At 40.8% G+C, this 26,465-nt stretch overlaps 2 protein-coding genes across 2 annotated transcripts in view; one reads left to right on the forward strand and one right to left on the reverse strand.

Annotated features, from left to right (window-relative positions):
* Positions 1 to 26,465, forward strand: part of psmd1 (proteasome 26S subunit, non-ATPase 1) — a 39,580-nt gene that overhangs the window by 4,685 nt on the left and 8,430 nt on the right. The window contains exons 8-19 of the mRNA XM_066648108.1: positions 417 to 477; positions 632 to 760; positions 1,024 to 1,112; positions 1,225 to 1,303; positions 1,401 to 1,574; positions 1,666 to 1,777; positions 2,263 to 2,459; positions 3,050 to 3,145; positions 4,000 to 4,064; positions 19,275 to 19,389; positions 23,278 to 23,394; positions 24,883 to 24,985. Coding sequence (XP_066504205.1) covers positions 417 to 477; positions 632 to 760; positions 1,024 to 1,112; positions 1,225 to 1,303; positions 1,401 to 1,574; positions 1,666 to 1,777; positions 2,263 to 2,459; positions 3,050 to 3,145; positions 4,000 to 4,064; positions 19,275 to 19,389; positions 23,278 to 23,394; positions 24,883 to 24,985 — 1,337 coding nt within the window. The remainder of the gene's footprint in view (positions 1 to 416; positions 478 to 631; positions 761 to 1,023; positions 1,113 to 1,224; positions 1,304 to 1,400; positions 1,575 to 1,665; positions 1,778 to 2,262; positions 2,460 to 3,049; positions 3,146 to 3,999; positions 4,065 to 19,274; positions 19,390 to 23,277; positions 23,395 to 24,882; positions 24,986 to 26,465) is intronic.
* Positions 6,152 to 13,331, reverse strand: htr2b (5-hydroxytryptamine (serotonin) receptor 2B, G protein-coupled). Its single transcript, XM_066647742.1, is given in 4 exon segments — positions 6,152 to 8,186; positions 9,619 to 9,819; positions 13,008 to 13,307; positions 13,310 to 13,331. Coding segments are annotated over 4 exon segments (1,443 nt in total). The 3' UTR covers positions 6,152 to 7,266.

A 26,465-nucleotide genomic window follows, 5' to 3' on the forward strand; every position in this document is an offset into this window, starting at 1 on the left:
GTCGTTATTTGTGATATCTCATAGGAAAACTACACTCCCAATCAGTTGTACCTTTGGCACTTGGGCTAATGCCTCTGATTTTGACCTGCCAATGTTCTGTGTGTTTTGGAAGTACTCCCCACTCGTTTTGGTAAGAATTCCTCTGATTGTCGGTGTAGTCGGTCTAGGGTGTTTGACTTGATTATTTGTGTTTTAACGGGACTGGCAGACCTGCAGTGTTGGCACCCTGCTTTATTTCATGATTACTTAGTCTCCTGTTGCTCATTGACAGTGAACGCATGATGTGTGTTTTTAGTGCCCCTTAGCAGCTGTGCAATAGCTATAAAAATATGTTGTTTCTCATTACAATTTTCATCTTGGTTTATGACAACAGTGTTTTCCTCTGGTTGTTTACACTGTGAATGCTGTTATTTTAGTGAAGCCATGGAGACGGATGACAAGGCTGGCAGTTCTCCTGCTGGAAAGGCTGCAGAAGGGGTAATTATTCCTGAAAGTACTCACACTTCTGTTTATAGTACTCCTCAGTTACAGTTAAAATTGTATGTAGATGTGTGAAACGTCAGTGTTTTCATAGTCGAGTTCTACCTGCTCACCGCTTCCATACTGAATGTTTTTCCTCTTCTGTCAAAAGAAGGAGGAGCCAAAAGACCAGAACTCAAAAATGATCAAGATCCTGAGCGGCGAAATGGCGATTGAGCTCCACCTACAGTTCCTCATTCGAAACAACAACACAGACTTAATGATCCTCAAAAACACAAAGGTGAGAGATTCCCGCTGCAGTGTTTGAGAGTGGAGCAGTGTCACTCGGACTGGTTTGGTTTGACATGCTCTTTTTAAAGTGGTATTGGTTGGTTGGTTGTTGCCCACACCCCCAGTAAATCTACACATTTTCACGTGTGTGATCATGTTAAAATAGATGGTGGGAAATCACAGTCACCACTTCCCCCCTGCACCACAGTTGCTATAAACGTGTGTTGTACCTGAAGGAGTATTGTTCACATCGTGTGTATCCTCTTTGTTTAGGACGCAGTACGAAATTCAGTATGCCACACAGCAACGGTCATAGCAAACTCTTTCATGCACACGGGGACCACGAGTGACCAGTTTCTCAGGTAACCCCACCTGTGTTCTTCTAAAAGCTTGCTGTCATTTCTTTTGAGTAAACATTGATTTTCAGAGACAGTCAAATGGAAAAGAGAGACATGTTTTCTTTCCCTTTTTTAGGGAAAACCTGGAATGGCTTGCGAGGGCTACAAACTGGGCAAAGTTCACAGCCACAGCGAGTCTCGGGGTCATTCACAGGGTGAATACATTATTATATTTTCCTTTCGTGTTGTGTCCTGTAAATGTAGAAAGTTGCTGGTAAACTGAGCACTGATCCATTATGCTTTGATTTCTAGGGACATGAGAAAGAGGCCCTGCAGCTGATGGCCACTTACCTGCCCAAAGACACCTCCCCTGGCTCGGCCTATCAGGAAGGAGGTGGTCTTTATGCCCTGGGTCTGATCCATGCCAACCACGGAGGGGACATTATTGATTACCTCCTCAGTCAGCTGAAGAACGCCAGCAATGATGTGAGTATCCAAGCTGCTTTTACGAAAACTACAGTACCTCTTAATTCACGAGTGCTGTATGTACTTTACATGTTTTCCTTGTCTCGTGCAGATTGTTCGTCACGGTGGTGCCCTTGGTCTCGGGCTGGCTGCCTTGGGCAGCGCTCGCCAGGACGTGTACGACCTGCTTAAATCCAACCTCTACCAAGATGATGCTGTTACAGGCAAGTTACCACACACAGAAAGTATTCCCCTGACTTATGTGATCTAGGACCACCCTCTTATTATGTTTTATTTAACACTTTCAGACTTGTATCTTGATTGGGGGGGGGTCCAAATGTTTAGGGAATAATACATTTCTATTTGTGCTCGAGAGGAGGTATTTTGCACATTGTATTATTTTTCAATCATCTTCTAACTTTAAATCCATCATTTTTTGGATGTTAAAATAAATAAAATTAATAAAGGGTTAATCATCTCCTGAAACCTATTCCTGAAAACTTATCATTCAGCTTCAAATAGTCATTTTCTTAAATTTAAAATGGAAAAATGTAAACAGATTTATTACTTAACTGTTATTTGGTTTTATAATTTACTGGTGCTGCACAGTAATCCCTCTAGATCTGCTCTTAAAACTCGTTTAGATATTAATAATTGAGTCTGTTTTATTTTGACTCTATAATTTGTGTGTGTGTGTGTACATACACAGGAGAGGCTGCTGGTCTGGCTCTCGGTCTTGTGATGCTGGGTTCTAAGTCCGCTCAGGCGATTGAGGACATGGTGGGATATGCTCAGGAGACTCAGCATGAGAAGATCCTGCGAGGTTTGGCCGTGGGCATCGCGCTGGTGATGTACGGCAGGATGGAGGAGGCAGACGCTCTCATCGAGAGCCTCTGCAGGGACAAGGTGAGGAAAATGTATCCGTTAAACAGTATTTACTGTTTTGTATTGTGGGTGTTGAAGTGGGGAATAGAGTTTTATTATTAATCCTTCAATCCACGGTTCTCTCTCTGTCTCTCTCTTTTTTCTCTCTCTTTATTTCTTTCTATGTCTCTTTCTTTCTCTTCCTCTTTCTTTCTCGCTTTCTCATTTCTATTTCTTTATTTCTTTGTCTCTCATTCTCTTTTCCTATTTCTCTTTTTTCTCTTTATTTCTTTCTTTTTATTTCTTTTTCTCTCTTTATTTCTTTGTCTCTTTCTTTTTTTGTCTCTTTCTGTCTCCTCTCTTTTTTCTCTTTTTATTTCTTTTTTTGTCTCTTTCTCTCCTCTATTTCTTTGCCTTTCTCATTCTCTTTTTTTTATTTCTTTCTCTCCTCTTTTTCTCTCTCTCTCTCTCTCACTCTTGCTCTCTCTTCATTCATTTTGGTGTCTGTGTCTTTATCCTAAAAGGCAGTTTCCCTGCTGAGGAGTCATTAGACACCTCTCTCCTGTGGTTGAGCTGGTGATGTATTGTGTGCTTTGCCGTTGTCTGCGTACTGATACTCTGCTTCTTTTCAGGACCCTATCCTCCGGCGCTCAGGAATGTACACAGTGGGCATGGCATACTGCGGCTCGGGGAATAATAAGGCCATCAGACGCCTGCTGCATGTGGCCGTACGTCTTCTCTTTCTCACATTATACAGGCACATACCTGAACGCTCACGGAGTCCCCTTTAAAGAGAGGAAGTGTCAGGCGATGGTGGTTTGTTTACTTTGTTATAATGAGGATTGAGTATCACTGAAACTTTTTATATCGATACTAATATTATCTTCCTGTGTCTGTTCAAACTCACCACACACCCAGAAAATAGTTCTGTGCCGTATAGTGTGTGTGTGGTGAAGATTGCTTTAAGCACTGTGAGATATTCTTGCCGTTTCACCCAAGCCCTTGCTTTAGTTTAGGTTTTGAGTTCCTTTGCTGAGAGGATGTGTATTAGCCACCGAACTGAAGACATATGAAGGGAAAAATACATCTTTTGTTGAACTCATCTTTCCCTGCAGGTGGCAGCCTCTTCATGTTCAGTCAGAGCTTAGAGCGGTCCTGAGGTTTGTTTGTTGCTAACGCTCCATGCTATGGATAAACTAGATTTTAAATGATAATTTTATACCTCAAAATAAACGCAGGGGGAAATCAATAATGGAGTGATTAAAGATTGATCTGAGAGAGTTATTTTGACCAAAGCCCATCCTTGTTTATTAAAAACAGACACTCATCTGGAGCTGTGATTGTTCAGGATGCTCACAACAAACTGTAAACAAACACGGATTGTTTAGACAGTTTAGAACAGCAGATGTCAATTAAACAAAATAAATTAGTTCTTTATACCGTTAGTAGTTTATTCTGAATTATCTGGGAAAATAATTATCAGAAGCCACCATACACAGAAAATAGCTGCTGTTTTGTTTTCTTAATGAATGGAGATCACTCTGTGGTTAATTTTTTGTTTTGTTTTGTTTTTTTAATACAGGTGAGTGACGTGAATGATGACGTGCGTAGAGCTGCTGTTGAGTCCATTGGGTTCATCATGTTCAGGTACCGTCTCGTCACTTTCCCACCCAAGTAATGCTTACTTAGCTGACTTTTTCCACAGAGACTATATTGAAATATGCAGCAATTGTAGTGTGGCATCAATAATTGTATGTAGCTCTTTTTCCTGAAGGAACTTTAAAATTCTCTGGTTTGAGAGTTGGTTTATTTTATCATCAAACAATTAACATTGACAGCAGAGACAAAAATCACATCGAATCAAATCACACATGTATTTGACCTTGGTCTTTGCAAAATGTTCCTGAAGCCAGAGCTCTGAGCCTGCAGCCAGCAATTAACTAAATCTTAAAGCAGCTTTGAACTTGTACAAAATACCAGCTAACAACCGAGAGAGAAGCCTTTCCCTTTTCAGCCGCTTCTGTTTTCTAATTCCTTCCACTGTTTTGGTTGATGGCTATAATGTCGTTTTGAAGGTGCAGCATAGTAACGTGGGATGTTGTGGCCCCCGCGGGACAAAATAGCCCATTCGCTTAATTTGGACAAGTTTAAGATCGTGTTTGGTTTTTTTTGTTGGACAGCCCTTGTCTGTCAGTGCTGTCCCAGAATCTTTCCCCAGCTAAGCCTGATTAATCTGCCTGCACATGTATACACAAAGGCTAGATTCCATCCATTCTTCTGGAATATTTTCCAAATGTGTTTGGAGTATCTTTTCAAATGGATGTTGCTAGCGGTTGACTTCACCCACCCTCCCTCACGTTAATACCTCCAAAAGAAACACCGAGATTGATCCTTTCCGCCCATACTTTTAATGGAGATGGCTTTTCCGTGCTTTATTGTTAGTGGGTCTCTGCCCACAGACGTTTGCTTCGCAGCCCTTAACCGGCACGTCAAATGTTTTTGAGACTTCATGTCAGGGTTTTTTTTTGTCTCTTTACAAATCCCACTGTTGGTGGAAACCAGAGATCTTTTCTGAAGTAAACGGATTCAGAGCCATGCTGACTTTTCTTAACACGTCTGATCTGATTGATTCCAAGGCTGAGGATGGTTCTGCTCTGACTGTATGAGTTGTTGCTATGTGGTGGTTTACTGTTTCAGTGTAATTTTTGATTTCAGCGCTCTGCCTAGAGCCAACCAATTGATTGCCTTTTTAAAAAATTGTAATTGAGATATTACAGTGACAAGACTTCTGTTAAATAATCTTTATTACTTAAGAATAGTGCTTTTGTAAAAATGTTATAAATGGATCAAATGTCTGTCAGTTTAGTTTAAGGGCCTTTTGTCAATACAACAGCATGTGTTTCCTGAAACATCTTGTAACATTTTACCAATATTGGCACAAGCTATTTAAAAAGTACTCGAGTTATACTGTTTATACTGTTAAAATGTTATTCAGTACCGTCTGAGTCCAGGAATGTAGCTAATTGTGGATCAAACATATATTTGGAGAAACAAATTCCAAAAATTTCAAACAAAAAATTGAGCTGTTTGAGAATTGTTTGCATCAGTGTTTCTCCTTCATTCACCGCATGCGTTGATTGATGGCAAGAAGCTTTAGCCCGTGTCCTTCTGGCCGTTCAGATTTATGAGATATAGTTCCGTCTACTTTTTGCCTGCAGCTTTTGTTATAGACCAGAAATTTTCTCATGATCTTATGCTCGTCCACATGACATTTTACACATACTTTTATAGCATTTAGCAGATGCCCTCGTAGAACAGCTTACAGAAGTGCTTTGTTAACTATTTCTACTGGGCAAACATGTTGAAATCTATAGACCCAACTCAGATGATACAGAAATACATACATGCAGAGTTTGTGCGTGATTTGGATTCATTTCTTTTACCTTTAAAACGATCCTCTCTATAACTTTAACATAGATTATACAAGATACTATAGGTTTACTATATTTCAAGTTACTGACCCTTCTGCCTGCATTACATGTTAATTTGAAGTTTTTTAACGTAACAGGCTTTAAATTATTAGCCAAATACTAATTTAGAATTATTGTGCATTATTTGAATTAGAATGAATGGAGGTATGGATTCGTTTGTTTTCAATTTTTTTTATTTTAAGGAGATCCTAACACATTCCACTATCAGTTAACACTGTTACTAGTTTTTTTAAGTGGCATAAATTTGACTCTGGAATTTGCCTCTTTGCATCGACGAGGCAGTACATTTTCTTCAGGAGTGAATTTACCCTTCATTTGTCCGTGAAGAGTCCTGGGCCAAGTAAAGGAACTGTGGGAACTATTTAAAGCCCTAAAAAGGCCATATGATATTTGCATGATCAATTGGTTGTAAGCTAGAGCCCATGTAAATCCTTCCTGTGTTTACAGAGCCTCCAGAGCCGTAACAATTCACTTGTGTCTTCTCCTAAGAGTTGGAGCTTGCCGGTGCATGGGATGTTATATAGATCATGGTAGTCTTTCAGCTATTGGGTTTCTATTTAGGGAAACAGTCTGTAGTTCCAGACGGACTAGGATTCTCTGTGTACAGATGATGTGATGATCTGTGAAAGTATGTGTTTGGATTATTTGTGTTTAGTATTTTTAGGTAGTGCTTTCAAGGTTTTTGCTTTATTGTAAAGCATATTTGTGACATTTATTTAGTTTTTTACATGTCCAGACATTTCAAAAACACTTCTTAACTCAGAAATACATTATTAAGGTTGAATTAATTGAATGAAAGCAATGGCCTTTATATCTGACATGTTTTATTTGACAAAGGTTTGTGTGGACTTCTCATCTCGGTCAGTATCTACAAACAGCTTTGCATATTGATAACATTTGAGAAGGTGACCTTGGACAAAACAAATACTCTCTTAAATACAATCACAAAAATTTCCCTTTCAACCCTCTGTTCACTTTAACAGAGATGTTTTAAACCTTTTGGTGTAAAAATTGGTGCCATTTAAGTGCGTTCATCATGCATAAGGAGCCCTCCAATTTTGGTGACATGGCAGAGCCCTGCTAACCAACAGTGTTGTGAATAACATGCATACACTGTTCAGTTTGGTCATTTGGCACAACACACAGTTTTGCCATTCATTCTTCCCATTCCAGATTGATTGCATTGCTTTCTTTGGCCTTGTTTGAATTTCCATGGATTGTGGACTCATAAAATCCACCACAGGGCAATAAATATGTGTTATTCCATTTTGTTGTAATGAGTCAAACCTCATGCTCTTCATACAGTTACACAGCTTTCTGCTTTCCCTGAAGAAAGTTCTCAATTTATTATGTCCAACCTATACGTAGCTGACACTCTCGTCAGGTTTACAATCCTCGTTTTCTGTGAGAAGAAGGGTGTCCAGTCTGACGCTAGCAGAAGGCTGAAGATGTGTTGGATGTCTTCTCAGGGGGCTCTGGTAGCTCACAGGGCTGATGCCATTCTTCATCCCATTCTTCATAAACATTTTGGAGTTCTCTGCCATGGAGGAGTGGAACGAGAGTCTGGTCAAGTTTCTACATTGTATTTTGTGAGCTTTCCTACTGCCAAAGTTGCACATGATGTATCGTGTAAAAGCCTGCCTGAAAGTCTTGTTGAAGAGCGTGTAGACCAGAGGGTTCACCCCTGACGAGATGTAACCCACCCATACAAAGATGTCCAAAAGTCTCTCCACTAACTTGTTGTCACAGCTCTCGCAGAGCACCGAGGTGACGTTGGTAATGAAGAACGGACACCACATCACAACAAACAGCATGAAAACAATCCCCAGGACCTTCGAAGCCCGCTGTTCGTTGCTCAGGTTTTGCATGGATCTCTTTCCTAATGTGGACATTCTCCGAATAGGAACCTCATCACCGGTGACGGGGTACACAGGGCTCGGTACTTGGTCCTTTTTTATTCCGTCCAGCATGGAGTGTTTCTCCGGAGAAGAGGGAATTGTCTGCTCTCTTTGGAAGACCGTAGACACAGTGGGTCTGTTAAAGCGCTGAGAGACCCTGGACCTGAGGAGATAGGCTTTCTTACGCAGCACTTGGATTGTCAGCAGGTAGATGATCATCATTATCATAAGGGGGATGAAGAAAGCTGCCAGAGAGCCAAATACTTTAAATTCCCCAAAGCTCTCTAGCGTCAGCAGGCAGGTGCAGTTGTAGTTGAACGTTATGTTGTTGGGATGATTGGAGCTGTTCAGTCCTTTGATGGGTATGGGTATGGCGATACCTGTCAGAACAGAGGAAGACGGTCAAGAAGTGATCAAGATGAGCAACAATTTAAAAAATGTGGCGCCACAGCTCACTTGGTTTCTGTACGTGACACAGCAAGTTCTGCACTGCATGGTTCTGTAAAATAAAACACTTACAGCCAGTAAACGAACCATTTATCGCTGAAAAAGCAGTTATGACAGTGGCTGTAGATCTTGAGCTTGCGGACTCTTCCACTAACCTTGGCTTGAGGAGCTTCCATAACTTTAGCTACCGTTGTCTGGTTTTGCTCAGTAATATTGCTTTGTCAAAAGGCAGAATATGTTATTTCGTGCCTGGGGAACAAGCAGGAACATCGTGTGCAGGTTCAGAACCGAAAAGACTGCACAGGGCCTTCCTTTCAAGGCTCTAAAGCATGGCTAAGCTTCCACCTAATTTGCAGCACGACCTGAATGATTACCTACAATTTCTCGATGGCTACGTATACCTGAGGACAGTGATCTGTATCACGTTGTAAGAGTTCTTGTTAAGCCAGTAAAATCTAAGTTTTGTTGCTCTTTCTTGAAGATGTATGTCAAGCTAGAAAAAGAAGAATAGAAATTGACCATGGTTTGCTTTGGCTTTGTAAAGCTGAAACATATGAATCCTGTCTAAGTTGGACATATTTCGTGAGACAGGCCCAGGATCCTTAATGGTCAGTCATTTGTTTATATCACCGTGCCAGTCCATGATCATAGATCTCCAGGGAGGTTAAAGTACATTTTATGGAAACAAGAAGGGGAAAGCCCTACTGAGGAAATGATACACCAGCTCGATGCCTGCCCTAGCTCTTGGCTTTGAGTTTATTACGAGGGAGTTTTATTAGAAACAAAGATAGTGAAGTAACATATCTCCTTGGCAGGTATAGTATTCCTGGGGATAACAAAATAAACAACAGCTCATGCACTACAACCTGGTGTCAGATACTTGAAAGTGGCACACAGTTGTCTTCTGGAGAACAAGCTAGAATATGATCAGATAAGAGCAAGGAAATTGACCAGTTGTTCCTTTGAATAAACATTTCAGCAAGGCAGGCAAGCTGGAGAGAATAGAGCAAGCAAGAAAGGTTGGGAAATTTCTTATCCACATGTGTACACTACATCCCAGCCACACGCTTAATTGTGTTGTTGGAGTGTTGGGTGATTAAGGAAGAAGGTGCTAATGCAGAACAACAGATAATTTATGTGAACTCTAGGAAACCCAGGATTACTCAGGATTTCTTTATCAGTTTTAGAGATTTTTATAATAACTGTTTAATGCATGCTGGCTGTTGTAGTGGTATAAATTTGTTGGACAAAAACACAACCAATGAGCCTGCGGGGTGCCTTGCAGTGCCTCACGAGACTAAATAAAAATGGGAAATAGCTTGTTAAATGCTATTTTTTTTTCCCAGTCCCACTTTAACAGCTTACCTATAGATATCAGCCAGACCAGTGCAATTTTGGCCATTGCTTTGGCTCGAGATTTGTACTGACTGTGCTGGATGGGTTTCTTGATGGCGATGTAGCGGTCTAAGGAGATGGCACACAGGTGCATGATGGAAGCTGTGGAGAATAAGACGTCCAGGAAGAGCCAGATTGGGCACAAGAACTCTGGCAGGGGCCATGCTGCGTCTGAAACCAAGAGATATGATCAGTCCATCGGTTAAACTAATATATCTATTTGAAATACAGGGAGAACTTTTTTTTTTGGCCCTGGATGACTTTATATTTAAGCCTCATTATTGCTTTCCTTTAAGTTGAGTTTCATTCCAAGAGTCTCTCATCTTCTCTATTGAAGTACCCTTTCATATTCCATATACCCTTCTCATCAATTACTCTTTATCCCAGGTTATTTTTTTTTAATCTGAAAGATAAACTTGAGCCAATTCTACTCGGCAAATGATGGCAGTATCGCTGCAATTTGTCCTAGTACATTTTCTGACATAAGATCCCACCCTTAGACCTTGATTGTTTTGGGGATGTTGGTCTTTCAGAGGAGTTTAAACAAGTAAACAGTGCAGGATTGGCTTTTGTTCTCATAACTGCTTCCATATTTGCAGTCTAGAAGAATCAAAACATGGTACAAATATATTTTTTTTCCTACTTTCCAATCTCATTAGGTACGTCTTAAATCAGAAACCGTTGAACACAGTGCTGTGATGTTTTGCTGAACTGAGAGTTATGTTTAGAAGTTATGATCAGTTGCGTGTCACCTAAGCCTCTTTGTTTACCCCCACCCCCCACGTATTTGTGCTGCTGTAAAGTGTAGATCTATGGTTTTACTCGTAACATAGCCTTTGTCAAAAGCATTCTTTTGGGACAAAATGTACAGTTAGACTTTGTCTGCACATGTCTTATCTTGACTGAACCAGAACCAAACCACACTGAGTTTTGGAGGCTTGCGTTTCTAGTTTTTAAACCAGTTTCTGTGCTGAAGTTTATATCTTGTGCTATTAAGAAAAATCACACAGTGATCCTGATTTTTGAAATGTGCAGTTGAGCTGGGTTTTTTGCCACCTTGGCCCATCAAGAAGCAAATGAATTATTTATATTGCACGTCTGGCTGATAGAAAACCCCTGAAATGCAGTAGTGTGTTTCTTGTGTTTACTTTAGCCCACACTGTGCCAACTTCAGCTTAAAATAATGTCTACAAACTCCTGTAAGTGAGATTTTAAAATTATCCAGATTTGAGTTACAGGTCAGTTGTGTTTTGAATATAACACATTCTCAGTGATTTTTGCTCATTCCATTATTTTAAAGTTCACTGCGTGGACTGGAAAGTTGTAACCTTCTGCTGTAACTAGCATGTATTTAACAAAGAGAAAAATACCTTGGGGCTCATCTCCAGACTGTGTTTATTGCTATTTTCACCTCATCTACTGCATCAAAAACCCAACTTCATAACACACAAGATGTTAGGTGATGGGGATATTTTTGAAGAGTGAAGGATCACAGATGACTGTTGCATTGGAAGTTTAGGATCTGTTGGTCCGGACACAGTTTGTGAATAAAATATTACAGATGTGTCCTATTTTTAATGTCTTTGGTTACGGCTTTTCTCTCCTTTTGAGAGTAATGAAAATATGCCACCAGCGATTTTGATGTTTTGTCAGTAATGTTGTCCCCACTTTCCTTCAAAAGAGAAACTAAAAGATGTTTCACTCCTCCTCCATAATCTCTCGTTTCCTGAGAAGAATATAAAAATGGTCGTAATCCTTGATGACTACATTTGTAATTCTTTATTTTCTGAGAAGGTCGTCTTGCCTTTTAAGACCTGGTCGTGTCATTTTACAGCAAACGAAGCTCAGTCTAGGTTTGCTCTGTGGTCAGACAACATTTTACCCTGACACTGAACCGTTTAGTTTTTCAGGGTGTTGACAGTAAGTCCTGCGTTCACCTGTTTAACAGATGTGGACATTGACTTAGAAATGTTAGCCCCCTACTCCGTCAGCAAGACTTCACCTCACAGTTTGTCTTAAGAGGATGTATGCCGAAATGTAGACCTTTTAATAAAGTTGAAATCCTAGGAAGCTGTGGAAAAATTGGGAAATATCTCTAGATTATTGGGTTGTTCTGGAAAAAAAATTATTCATACTCCCCCCACAATTATTCATATATTACACTCAAGTAATGATCACCATGCTCCCAGACTGATATAAACACTACCCCAGCAGTTTTACAGTGTCCCCTCAAGGATGATAAATGACCAGTCACTGCACTCAAAATCCATCTATCATCCTTCCCTCTCTGTCCCGGTAATATGATTTAATTAGCCGTGAGAGTTCCTGTCTTCTGGTAAATTTCTAGCTCCATTTGGCCATTCGCTCCCAAACCCCATTTAACTACTGAGTACACTTGACATATTCTCTAAGCGCCGGTGCTTCTCCTTTTTTCAAATTACTTTTGTTACCCAATTTGGGTCCCTGTAGGAATTGTTTTCTTTGCTTAAATAACTTTGATAAATTGCTGACAGTCTTTCAAAGGCTTTTATGCTTTTGTGTGTCATGCCATTTTCTTAATGGACAGAGATTATTGTCAGCTGTGTGGCTCCATTGTCATCTGTTTTATTTTTTCTTAGCTAATTGACAAGTTTGAGCTAATGAATAAGTTTCTGACACAAGTATCTCTCATCAGTTTGAAGCAGGATTGTGTTTCCACACACTGAACAGCCCATATGGTTCCTATACAGTTAAAAGACTTGCTTTTCCAAAGCCTGGTGTAAGAGCTAATTCCAAACATGCACAAACGAGTCGAGGCACATGTTGTGGCACTGAACCCTGTGTAATCTAATTAATGAGGAGTAATGGAGCGGCTGGAGATTGGTGGCACTGGAGCTGAATACCAAGCTGGCAGAGAGGACGGCGTTAGCTCTGAGCACAGCTGTATAGGCGTAGGGCTGTCATTTGCACATTTATAAGAGGTTTTATTTGTGTAGGTGTGTTATCTATAGTTCTAAGGAACTACAGTTAAGATCTTAACTCATTTTAGTTTTGTGTCATGGGAAAGGAGAATGTCCCAAATAATATTTCGATGTCTAAGTCTATAACAAGTCTAACTTAAAAGTTGAAGTACAGCTTAATTTGTTGTCGTAACGGTTGGGCTGTTTGTTGTCATTCAGCAGTTGGTGATGAATGGAATAATGCTTTCACTTGAATAAATCTATATAACGCATACATCTGAGAGCAAACAAGTCAAAACAGGTCACAATGTTCATTCTACTTTTAATGTAGAAAAAAAGAAGTCTAGCCACATAGATTGTGCTGTTAAAACGTAAACGTTGCAAATAAGCTAAAGTGGAGATGGTTGGAGGGTCACTTACTGAAGAGCACAGTCACCAGGGCAATGGGCATCACCAGCAGACCCACCAGCAGGTCCGCCACAGCCAGAGACATGAGGAAGTAGTTGGTGGCGTTTTGAAGCTTGCGCTCCAGCGAGACGGCCAGGATGACCAGGATGTTGCCGCCGATGGTGGGGATGATGACGATGATGATGAGCAACGAAGCCCAGTGGAGATCCTTCGGGTCCAAGTGCGGAAAACTGCAGTTGTGTTCCGTCGCGGTGCCGTTGAGCTGGGCCATGCTGCCGCGCACGGCCGAGCTGTGAGAAGTCGTGCTTTGGCTTTTTCCTGGGGCTTCGCCAGCATTGTCACATTGGGGCGGGAGTTGAGTAAAGTTGGACTGGAGGCAGATGCAGCTCACCAGAGCTGTGGACCCATCCGAGGTACAATTAACAACAAACCAATAAGTACTCCAACCAGAACGTAGGTCTACGTAGTTTCGTATTCTTTGACCCTCAGCGTAATCCGTCCGGAACAGGCACGTCCAGCCAGGTGCTCAATACATTCACAGACTCATCTGGCATATCCTCAACTTCTTCTCGTCCGACTCCACGAAATAAAGCTGCAAACACCAAACAGAACCCGTGTAACTCTGACCCCTTCCATCAGTGCTCCCTATCTCTGTTCAAATTGACGTTCATCATTACAAATGATATCAGATTTTCCCCTGCGCTCATTAGCGGCATTAGTTCTAGACCACAGAGAAGTAATTAGACAAGGAAGTGGCTATCGGCTGTAATCACTGTTTGCTCATAAAGTCCGCCATTTCACGTTTTAATGAAATTTAATCAATCAGAACAGATGGCACAATCAGGTTTCTAAATTACACTTTGACTGGTTTTGCCTTAATGTTATTAGGGTGTTAATGGTTTTGATTGAATGTATTGTGCGGTCTCTTTGCATACAACATTTACACAATTTAACATCAATTAAAAAGTGGTGCAAGAGTGAAAGGAATTTGAAAGAAATTGCATTTGGAAACTTGATAAATACATGTTTGTTTACATGCCTCACAAAGTTGATGCACACTATTCTTTTAAATAAACTAGATATTCACTTACTTCTAAAGAAGGTAATGATTTGTATGTGTTCGGTCGTGCATTAGACGAGATAATAACCACCCTAAGTTAGTCACTTGAATGTTTATGCTCTTTTTCCTTATCTTTGTCATTTAAATGATTTATTCAAGCAGTTCTAGATGTTGCATCGGTTGCAAGTCGAACAGATGAGAGATTCACGTCTTGATTTAAAGCCAGAGCATTAGTTTTTTGAGCTTACCTTCAACTCGCACCCAGAGCAGTGTCCTCTGTGAACATTGTTCCTCTTATGTGATATTTTCTTCTTTTCCTTCACAACTTGTGAATGCAGAAAAGCAGCTCAGTTTGCTGCCTCCCACGTTTTTATAAGTGAGCACAGAAAAAAAATGTAAGAATTAAAACAGAAAACAATATTTGGAGCCGTTTGTCGGGAAGAGAGCCAGTTGTTCTCTCAGTTCTGCCTTTTTTTTTTTTTTTTTTTTTTTTTTTTTTTGGAGGTGTTGAAGTGTTTCCTTTTAGTCCTGACGGATTGGAAGAATCCCCAGTCCTGCTTCGCATCACCTACCTCTACACTATCCTTCTCATTTTGTCTCAGTCTCTGGTTCTGTACTTGTCCGCTCGCCGCCTCTCTCTGACTCTCTCTCTTGGCTGTATGGTGAGTCAGGGTGGGAGAAAACGAGCGAGTGTGTCGATGCTGGATTGGTTCCAGCAGTTCTGGGAGGTAATTTCCTTCAGCACAGCAAACCTACTGTTTATGTTTGTCACTGAGCTCGCGCCTCAGCCCTGGGGCAGTCGCACAAATGGATGAGTTATTAACGGAGTTGGAGTGTTTGCTTTACGCTCTCTTCTCCCTAAACCCCAAGGTGTCATCTTCAGAAACCCAGTGTTTGCTGCATCATCTTTCTCCTGCTTCTCCTAAAGGAATGAGGGAGTGAGGGAATTCATTAATTATTTTCCCCACTTAGTTACTTTTAGTAATTGAAATACATCACCCGCAAACATCCACTGTAAATTAATTATTTTTGTCTTTCTCCTTTTCTTCTATAAACACTCTGAGATGAGTATAAATGTATAATAATGATCCCCATTAAAAAGTGATTTTATTCTTCATGACGATGCCCCCCTCTCTGTACAAACTCTTGTGTGGAAGAGGCTATAACTGTATTTTAATCAAGACGCTTTTATAGACGCCCAAACGTCCTCCTGGTTCATGGTGGCTACGTAGACCATGTCTCTGTCCAGGTGGTGGTGTCTGACTCTAATTATAACTAAGGGCACTCTTCTTACATCTTCCATATCATTTAAACACACACATAGCACAACGTGTTCTATCTTCTCAGGCTAGGACACATCTGTTACCCACCTTGCCACGCAGCTGAAGGGCTATGCCTTTAAGATGTTTATGCTTGGCTTCAAAATAAAGTCTGACTCTACTTTGAATTTGGTGGTGTGTTTTACAGACGGAAACTGGGACTGTGGTGTTCGCTGTGTGTTTTTGGGGCTTTTGTTTTTTTCTCTCTCTCTCAAGTGTTTCCCCATTGATGCTCATTTACATATACGTATACATATACATGTAGGTTATATATATATATATATAACATCGTTTTTGAGGTTTCTTGATGTTTTTGAATCTGTGAAGTAAATGATTATTAATGGAAACTCAACATGTCGTTATTGCAAGTCTTAATTAAGTATTATTTTGGTAATTAAATGTAAATTATCCAGCCCTAGTGCAAACCCCCATTCCTTTCCAAGCTGGAGCATTCCTTCATACTTCTTGTGTACTCGAGTGTTAATATCTTATTTCTCCACTTTCTTCAAACGGGAACATAACTCGTGGGCTCGGGACTTCCTTTTGTTTGTTCGTTCTTGCCGTTGCGTCTGGTAAAAGGAGCTTTGAGCTGCGACTCCTGGAGTGTGTCAGCCTCCCTCTTTTGTTTATGAATGTTCAGAAGAGGGGGGAAAAAAAGTCAAAGCAGACCAAAACAGCCTTATGAACTGGAGGAAGAATTTTTTTTTTTTTTTGTTCTCTTTTCTCCCCTCTCTTCTTTCTTGAAAAGTTCCAGATATGGATCTGAGGAGCTCTGGACTATGGCATTGTTTGCAGAGTAACATGAGAAAGCCCTTCTGAAACGTCCTGGTTATCTCGACCAAGGTAGCACCTCGGAATAAGTGTCTTTGAGACGGAGCAGATGATCTTACCATTTGAAAGGGTTTATACCGCAGCTTCATTCTTTTCTGCTTTTCGGACAAGTTAATCTCTCTGTAAATGTCCTCATCAGTCAGATGAACGCACGTCCGTTCTTCCGTGCCCTCGTCGTCCTCTCAAATTTAGAAGAAGCAGTCCTGGACTCTGACATTCTCAGGCTGACGCTTTAAAGGAAAAAGCTGATGTAATAGTCTTGGACTCTAAGGCTAATACCTTTATGGGAAAGATTTTTCCAGCTGTCAAAATTTTGAATGTTACCTGGTTTTGAGACTAATTAAGGAATTAGGGTGTCAAGACGGCTCCAAGGACGAAGCTTTTTCGCGACAGAAATAAAGTATATTTTATTTCATTTTTATATTACCGTAGATTTTAATTCTTAGATATTTTCAAATATTCTTATTTAATGAAGCAAACAAACAAAGTCCCCAGTTTGAGTGCTGATCCTTGAACACACACGACACAAACAACTGCTTGTTATAAGCTAGCATGAAAATATAGGGTTATGGGGAACCTAAATAGATTTATTCACAAATAAATTCTTACATTTGTGGCAAGGACTTTAGCTTTTGCTTTATGACAGCGTTTCCAAATTGTGTTCAGTCTTTAAGCCTAAAATGAGTGTAAACACTTTGTTACCCTCTTACTCTGGCATAAAGTTTTAGCTTTTACGGTTATGAGGTTGAATTTAGCAGGGTTTTCGGCTTGGCTGGTCCCTCTGTTTGTGCGATCGAGATGGTGTTCGCTTGTTCTCAGCAAAACTTGTAAAAATCCGAGTTTATACAACACTTTTCACCATGTGGGCCCCAATATTTCACTTCTGCCAAGATAAATCGTTCAAGACTTTGGGTTTGGCTGAAAAACAGAAGAAAGGACAGAAACATTTAGTGCATCAGTCGGTAGTTTATATTCCAAGCACCTCATCTCCATTAGTCAAAACTTATTTGTGGTCTTTGTGTTTAGTTTAATCATTACAACAGTAGCAGTGACTGCTTCGTAAACATGCCTTTTTCGCCGTTGTGTTCTGGTATACGATGTTTAGCTGGTTTATTTGGCTTGTTGGGGGATAAAAATGCATCTTCAGGTTTGATACAGTGTAGGATTCTGAGGTCATTTTCATATTATCCCTTACTGCCTTGGTACTACAGAGCTCTTATTTTACACTGAACACAGATACATAGTGGATAGAAGGTGCTCATTAGACACGAAGATGTGAGATTTCTCAACCGTGCAGTTACATTTTTATACACTAATGTTTTATCTGTACTGAAATCATTACGCCTTTAATTTCTGGCACTATACTTGTCCTAGATAAGTGTGAGGTGGCTGAGAGGATTTGGCAACCAAACTAAAAATCTGCCATCACAGCGACAGCCCATCAGTGGGCTTTTGTTTTATTATAGCATGGGCCCGTGGCTCTTTAATCTTACCGGCAAAAAGAAATTTTAGTATGCTTTAAATAAAATACTTAGTCCTTTTATAATTTAAAATGGGCAGAGAAACTTTTTTGGTTTCTTTTTGTGGTGTCAAATCAATTCAAGCATTATTTAAAATAAATAATAAGAGAGTCCCTTAACTTTCAGTGAGCCATTGCACTTTTGGGGGCTTTGATTAATGAGACGTTTTCGGGAGATGGGAGTTTTGGACGAGTCGTCATGAGGAGGCTGTTTTGGATTTAGTTTTTTTATGAGATTGGAGTTCTTAGTCTGCCATTCCATCGGTGGATGGTCATTTAAAAGTGCTCAGGCTGTTTTTAAATTGCTCACACAGCACAATGGAGACTTAAAAGGACATCGAACACAAAGTGGTCATCGCTTTAGAGCACAGTTCAGGCATTCGGAGTTCAGTTCAGTGTTTGTTTGTCTTTGTATTGCTAGGGGCTACATCTCAGCTGGATTTTAGGGAAACACACCTTCAGACGTTACTCTTTTTTCTTTTCTTTCTTGTGTAGTTATTGTGCAGTTATTACCACACTGTTGATCTGTGCCAGGTGACTCTCTTTATGGAACATGTATCCAAAATCACCCACATTGCCATGTTTTAAAAACCTGTAATAGCCTGAGCTAATATTTAAAACTGATAAACGTCCAAATCACAATCAAATTCACCCTAATGACACACTGTTTAGCAGTAAAGCAAATACGGAATAGACACGCGGTCTTATATCAGTCACCAAACCTTTCAGCCCTAAACGAAGACCCTCGGTGGAGAGGAATAAGGATTATTCTCAACAGCTTTGTAAATAAACCCAACAAAAGTTTGTTACATTTAATGAAGAATGGAATGGAATGTAATTAATGTTTAATATTAATCTTCAGGCATGAAGTACTTAAGTAATTTTCACATTTTTATTCTCTCAGAAGACGTTTAGTGTTATTAGACTCGAGGAACCCTGGTGCTTTAGTAAATCGTGGGCTGGTAATAGACCGTGTTCACTCGTGTTAATCTTCATCTACAGCCATTTCTCCTCCTCCCCCCTCTTCTCCCAGTGCAGGGAGGGCCATAATCACCTTGTGTAAATTGTTTAAAGAAACTTTCTTGACACATCTGCCTCGACTTAGGAGAGCTGGTAAAAGGTATTCGAGTTGAGTTTCAAAAGAACTCGTGAAGAGGCTCTTTCTTGCTTCAGCTTTGACGAGAGCCAGGAAAATCTGATGAGGAAACAGAGCCTTGAGAGGGAGTTTTTTTTGGTGCAGTGTTTTATTACTGTGCACACAATGCTTACTGTTAATTTTAATGTAGTCAGCAACATTAATGTTGAATAAAAACATTTGTTTAAAAAAATGGTATGAAATGAACACCAAATAAGTGCAAATTTACAATTAAAAATATTTAAACATGTTTAAAAATAACAGGAACCAAAACCAGGGAGAAGCTGACTTTCGTTTTTATTATTAATAACACATTTTATGTTTCACACATTGATTTTATAATAATGAATGATATCTGTGTACATTTTATTGGTGTAATTATAATGTTTGTTGTGTGTGTTTTTTATTTGTGCAGGACTCCAGAGCAGTGTCCGAGTGTGGTGTCTCTTCTGTCTGAAAGTTATAATCCTCACGTCCGTTGTGGGGCAGCGATGGCGCTGGGCATATGCTGCGCTGGCACTGGGTACAAGGTGAGTTCAGCTCTTCCACCGCCTCTCAGTCGCTCAGAAGGAATGTTCCTGTGAGACTGTCACAGAGGGAAAGTTGTAAACACGGCCAAATAAACGTCCACAGCCATCAATCCAAGCCAAGCAGGACTGTTTATGACGTTAACGTCTTTAAATGTTAGAATAAAATACAATAAACCTATTATTGAGTATGCACTAAATTTACTGTAATACTTTAAACCCATCACTTCACCATGAAGCCGATTTATGAGAAAGAAACAAACCATTTAACAACCATTTTGTAACTTGTGTTTGAACGTTTTGTTCCTGATCTGGGGTCAGAGTGTGGAATGTGACACAGGAGCAGGTGAAGAAAGCTTTTAAAATGGTAAAAATGTTGAGAAACAGCTTTTAGAAACAAAAACATACTTTTAAAATAAGCGTTTGTACGGACTCTATGTCCTCACAGAGCACACCGTCATTCTGTAAACGTGGACAAACGTTAACAAACGCTCACGTGACTACATCCAGGACGTTCCGTGAATGTCACTTAGGGACGTCGTTATTTAAGATGAAGATAAAGCTGTGTAGGGAACTCTCCAAACCTCACACACACGTCATCATTAGGGTCTTATGGGTTAAAATATTACTCCCCTTCTGGCTCCAGTATAAGGATATAGAGCGAGCAGAAATAAAAGGAAATGCTGCTGTGTAAATAGTTGCTTAAATAAAATAGTTAATTTAAATAAAAATGAATCATGGTCACGTTTGAGATTTAAACAAGTTGTTTGTTTGTTTGTGCGTTCTTTTTCCTGTTGAGTGAATCAGTTTCATGGTCCTCAGAGTCGGCGAAATGCAAAAACATTACGTTTGCTGCAAAGCTGGAAACGTTCTCCTTTGTTGCCATCGGTTTCCCTCGTGTTCCAGAGCGGGAATGGGTCTGTAATGTGGGTCACACATGAGAAAAGGCCCACAGACTATAATTTATACACCTGGGGTTCGGTTATTTTTATTTTAGTATTATTTCAGTTCACGCTGTGCTGACAAAAAGTCCCTGAGAAAGCTGTTTACTGCTTTTTACTCTCCCATCTTTCAAACACGAAGGAGCTTTGTGCTCAAGCTGTTTAAGCAGTGTGCAATTTGTGTCTGAAAAATGACTTCAGGAGCAATTTGGAAGCAACCGCTGACATTCTCGCCTCCACGTTTACCTCTCTTCGTGTCGGCTGCCGTAGCAGACGTACCTCCCACCTCTGGAGCAGGCTGCAAGTCTCACAGTACTGCAGTAGTAGTTAACACTGCACTACCGCATGTTTCCTCATAAGGAGAGCAGAAGTAGTCCTGTGTTTGGATTCAATGTTGAACAGTATGTAAAATGCTAAATAAACATTGATTTCATAGTTTCTTAATCTTCCCCAAAAAGTACGATGATCAATACTGTGTTTTGAGAACCAGTGTTGTGAGGTTCTACAGAGCACTGATGGTATACTACAAAGATAATGTTATATGAAAGATAAAATACGGTTTAGTAAAAAATGCCTGAATTCACAACCTATAATTTACTAGCTCTTTAGAAAGAGGAGTCCTGTCATGAGTATCAGGTCTGTCACAGAAGCCCCGCCCTCTCTTCACCTGCTTTATTCTGATTGGCTGTCCCAGATGATTATTTTCATCATCGATTCCCAATACGTTATGAGAGATATTCAGAAGACAGACTTTAACATTTACAAACACTGTTTTGTTTATTTGCTTCTCCACTCTTTTGGTGCTGTATTGCCATTTGGAGTCAAAACCATTTTTAGGCACTGCTCTGCATCACGGCTTCTTTAAGATTAGACTTGAATGTGAATTTCCCTAATTACAGTCAGTTGTGAAGTAGATGTGGTCAGGGACCCTGTGAGTTATTGGATGAGTTTTCGTTTTCTGCAGAGAGCAGCACACCGTTTGTTTACCTTTCCCTCAAATCTCTTTGTTTTTCCTTGTACGGCCCTGTTGCTGCTCCCGGTTACTGTTTTCGGGTGTGGGCTGACGGAGAGAAAACTGAGATGTTTAAAAGGCAGAGAAAGTGGAGAGTCTCATTCATTCAGCCTTGGATCATCTCACTTTGCTGAGAAACAAACCTGAGGGGAGAGAAGTGAGGGAGGGAGTGTATTGTTTTGTGGCTTTTTGTGTTGTGTCTGTGTCTGCACTCCATTTTAAGTGCTGAATTCTGGTGTGAGCCGATGCCAGGAGTGTAAAGTTTGGTGTAAAGCTCCAGTCACTGCTTTGCTCTGATGCAGCAGCCCTTTAGATCAGCACCTTTTTAACCTGTTTCCTCTAAAAACACTGCGGATTTCTTCTATCAGGGGAAAGCTGCTGTACCTGCACAGGCCTGGAACACTCGAATACTGTTGTCAGTAACAGCTCACGTGTTATTTATAATCCCCACAGGGGAAACTCAAGTGACATGCATTAAATATAAATCAGAGTTGGACAATAATTTAGTATCAATATATATCGCAATATAAAATGATTTAATAACCATATGATTTTTAAACACATATTTCAAAATACATTATTTATAGCATCTGTCACTGGCTGATGGTCATTAGGGGGCACTGTTGTCAGTTCAGTGATCTCAATTTTAAAGTTACTTTAAAAATGTTCATATTGACAAAGCCAAGAGGTTTGTTTTTCGGTGTTGTCATGTTTCTTGTCCCTTCGGGGCAGTTTTTCTGTGGCTTTTGTTTATATCAAAATCTGAACTATATCATTTCGACTGAAATTCAGAAATATATATTGTGATATAAATTTTGCCCCTATCGTCCAGTTGTTTTATTTATATAGATACATGTATAGTAAGGTTGGGCGAGATGGCCCTAAAATAATATCACGATATTTCAGGGTTTTTGGCGATATGAACGATATCTCACTAGGTGCAAGGCGGGAATAAGCCCTGGAGGGGGCACCTGTCCTTTACAGGGCGATACACAATTCACTCACACCTAGGGATGCTTTTGAGTCTCCAATCCACCTACCAACGTGTGTTTTTGGAGCATGGGAGGAAACCCATACAGAAACAGGGAGAACACACCACGCTCCTCACAGACAGTCACCCGGAGGAAACCCACGCAGACACAGGGAGAACACACCACACTCCTCACAGACAGTCACCCGGAGGAAACCCACGCAGACACAGGGAGAACACACCACGCTCCTCACAGACAGTCACCCGGAAGAAACCCACGCAGACACGGGGAGAACACACCATGCTCCTCACAGACAGTCACCCGGAGGAAACCCACGCAGACACGGGGAGAACACACCATGCTCCTCACAGACAGTCACCCGGAGGAAACCCACGCAGACACGGGGAGAACACACCATGCTCCTCACAGACAGTCACCCGGAGGAAACCCACGCAGACACGGGGAGAACACACCATGCTCCTCACAGACAGTCACCCGGAGGAAACCAACGCAGACACGGGGAGAACACACCACACTCCTCACAGACAGTCACCCGGAGTGGGACTTTAACCCTCGACTTCCAGGTGCCTGGAGCTGTGACTGAGAAACTACCTGCTGCTCCACTGTGCCTCTCCTATATATAAAAAGCATCACAAAAACAGGCCAATCCATATTACGGACATTTTATAAAATGTTTATTAATAGAAAAACAGTCCAGTAGAGATGATGATTGTTCATGTCTTGAATTCATAACATGATTAAAAGTTGCATTGAGTAATATCAGAAGCTGTTCATTTAAAAGGTTTGACACCCGTGGAACCAAAAGATCACCTTGACCCTTCTACTAAACAAATCATCATAACTTTTGAAGACCATTACAACTACATTCTATCCCTAATCTAATGCTGCTATATGATTTATTTTATATGAATATCGCTGACATCCGTGGCGTTTCTGTTTTCCACAGGAAGCCATAAACCTGCTGGAGCCGATGACCAATGACCCGGTGAACTATGTGAGACAGGGAGCTCTCATCGCCTCTGCACTCATCATGATCCAGCAGAGTGAGGTCACCTGCCCCAAGGTGAGGGAGTGAACCAGCACTCTGAGGGTTATCAGTGGGCCAGTAGTGCTGTAACTACGTCATGAAAAAAGAGCTTTTATTTCAAAGAGTTTAACTGCGATAGACTTTATGTAACCAAAGCATCCCACATTTTCTATGACCTGGCTCGATCTGATTATCTGAATAGTTTGTAGCTGAAACTTCATCTGCTAAACTCTCTCTCTCTCCAGTGTCTAATCCTGATTGTTTCTTGGGCACTGGCAGTTGCAGTGAAGTCTATCACCAATATCAGTTTCAGCTCTGAAATACACTAGGGCTGTGCTTCTAAAATCACTCTCCTTCAGTTTCTGCAGAACTCCTTAAAAATGAAGCGTTTGCACATGCTGTGTTTGATCAGAGGGACAAAAAAGACAGGATGCAATTAATGCAGTTCCTTTTTGTTTTAGATTCAATGAACGCCCAGAGTATTTAATCTTGTGTATTGAACAATTAAGAGTACGGCCTGTTTATTTTCTTAGATAATGCAGCCATAGAAATTGAATTATACACGTTAGGCTGCTAATTAATTTTACAGTAAAACCACATCGTATTCCTGGATGGACTCCAGCCCTTTTCTAGAGCATCATTAATACTTACCCTTCGAGGAGCTCAGATTATTGAGCTGTGTCTGACTGAGGTGAGCCTCCGGTTCTGGTGTGTGGTCAATGTAACGTGTCTGCGGAAGACGTTTAAAATATGTGAGCTCCGGAGACGAAATAAAATGGAAAACAGACTTTCTTTTCACTCCTGTTTACTGTATACATATTCATTCTGGACCTATGTTGGCGTGCGGTGTGTTTCTGCAGTCTTTCAGGGAATTTATGGCTCTGTCATATGCTGGAGTTCTCTGGGGTATTTCTCTCTTCACGTTGCGTAGCCTAATTATTATAAGGCTGTAAATTTAATAGCGGTATGAAAACGATTCCTGGATTTGAAACGCAGCCTTTATGGACTGTTAGAGATGGAAATCTAATATAAAGGGTGTAATTTCATGCATCTATCATAATTTACAGGTTTTGGATGAAAGCAAAGGCATTTCCCAGAACTGGAAAATAGTTTCATTGATAACTTTTGTTGTTGTTGTTGTTTTTAATAACGTTATAACACACTCTTATTCTTAGAATTAAATGCCATTCCCTTCTGTCTCTTAAGTGACCAGGCTAGTATTACCTCATTCTGCACAGTTTATTGATTAATTATAGCTAAGATTCTTATTGCATTGTGTTCAGCTTTTACAAATGTTGTTAATGGCTTTATTTTTAAACTAATTCCATCTTTAAAATATTTGGTTTTTAGAGTTTAACAGAGCGCTGGTAGAAGTCTTAGCATATTACCACACTGTTGGTCAAATCGATGTCTGTTACCATCGCTCAACTCTAAATCACCAAGCCGTATACTCTCAGTCTCTCTCTCTCTCTCTCTCTGCACCGTCTCTCCTCACTGTCTCTTATTTAATTACTCTGTTTGCAGGTCAACCAGTTCAGACAGCTGTACGCCAAGGTGATCAACGATAAGCACGATGATGTGATGGCCAAGTTTGGAGCCATCCTGGCTCAGGGCATCCTCGATGCAGGTTAGTGTTAGGAAAATGCAGCCCGGCTTTTGTTATTTCCTCCTAGGGACAAGGAAATCTGCCCCAAACTGGCTGAAATGTTCTGTTCTTTGCCCCTGGTTATTTCTAATGTGGGAATCATCTCTTTTTCTAAAGCCCTGAGACCAAGTGTTTTTTGCTGAGAGTTTGATCTGGTGCGGTTTCGCTTTCTGCTGAAAGAAGAAAGACACTCTTTAAGAAAATGTCTGTCTTTGACGCATGCTTCCCCTTCCTCAAATTCCATCACCCTGTTGTTATGTGTCGAGGTGATGTAGCTGCTTGGAAGTGGACACTGCTTGTGTCCGGCAGCGCTTTCCAAAGCTGAGCTGTCTGGAACAGATCAATATTCATGTGGATTATTGCATTCTAATCTTTCTCAGGAAGAGCCATGTGGCTCAGCCTCCAACAGGCCTCTGCTGTGTGTGTGTGTGTGTGTGTGTGTGTGTGTGTGTGTGTGTGTGTGTGTGTGTGTGTGTGTGTGTGTGTGTGTGTGTGTGTGTGTGTGTGTGTGTGTGTGTGTGTGTGTGTGTGTGTGTGTGTGTGTGTGTGTGTGTGTGTGTGTGTGTGTGTGTGTGTGTGTGTGTGTGTGTGTGTCATCACTTTAGAGGCACGCACTAGAATAAAGAATGCACTTGTAATGCAAACGTTTGCATGCTCTTGTATTATTTTGGTTCTTCCATGTTCAGTGCAGAGGTATTTGGGCTGAGTTTCTGGGGGTTTTTTTTTAAATCCCCTGAGTGCCGAACAGAACTCACCGTGATCTGTAGTAAAATTGTACTGCTCCCTACAAGAAAACAACAGTGAAATACAGACTTCTTTGACACTGTGATGTTTATTTACATGGAGAAGTAGACAGAACCTGAATTTATTTCTTAAAGAGACAGGCACAGCCGACATGCACAATCTCTAGGAATGCAGGAAATGGGACGCTCTGAAGTAGCTGCTCAGGGCCTTAAATCATCAAGCTCAATGGCACGCTTCAGCTAGAGGTGTATAACATGTTGTGTTGGTGCTTGGGATCTTTAATTAATCATGCAGCATCAGAACCTGTACCTGTAGATCAGCACCATCAGTGCTCCGCTCCAGCTTGTTGGCAGAGAAGATAGCTTTATGCCAGATCAGTCAGCAGATAGCAGCCTGCCCTATGCCTCCCACAATCAACATCACACATCTCCTCTCTTTAAACTCTCCTCTCCATGTTGGAGTGAAATACCAGGCCAGGACGCCAAACGTCTAATCGATATCCGTAAGCCCTGGCGCTGCGTAGTAAGACGTCTCGTTGCACATTAGGGTTCGCTTTGTTCCCTGTCACCTTGCAAAACACTTTCAAGTATCCCAGCCCCAGCCGTTTTCACTTTCTAAAGTGATCTGGCAAACAGCAACACGTCCAGAGATCTGGAGATTGACTCCCAGGATTGGACGTGCTTTGTCTTGCTGTAACTGTGGGAAACATCATCAGTTT

The sequence above is a fragment of the Hoplias malabaricus genome, chromosome 16 (genome assembly GCF_029633855.1).
Source record: "Hoplias malabaricus isolate fHopMal1 chromosome 16, fHopMal1.hap1, whole genome shotgun sequence".
Classification (NCBI taxonomy): domain Eukaryota; kingdom Metazoa; phylum Chordata; class Actinopteri; order Characiformes; family Erythrinidae; genus Hoplias; species Hoplias malabaricus.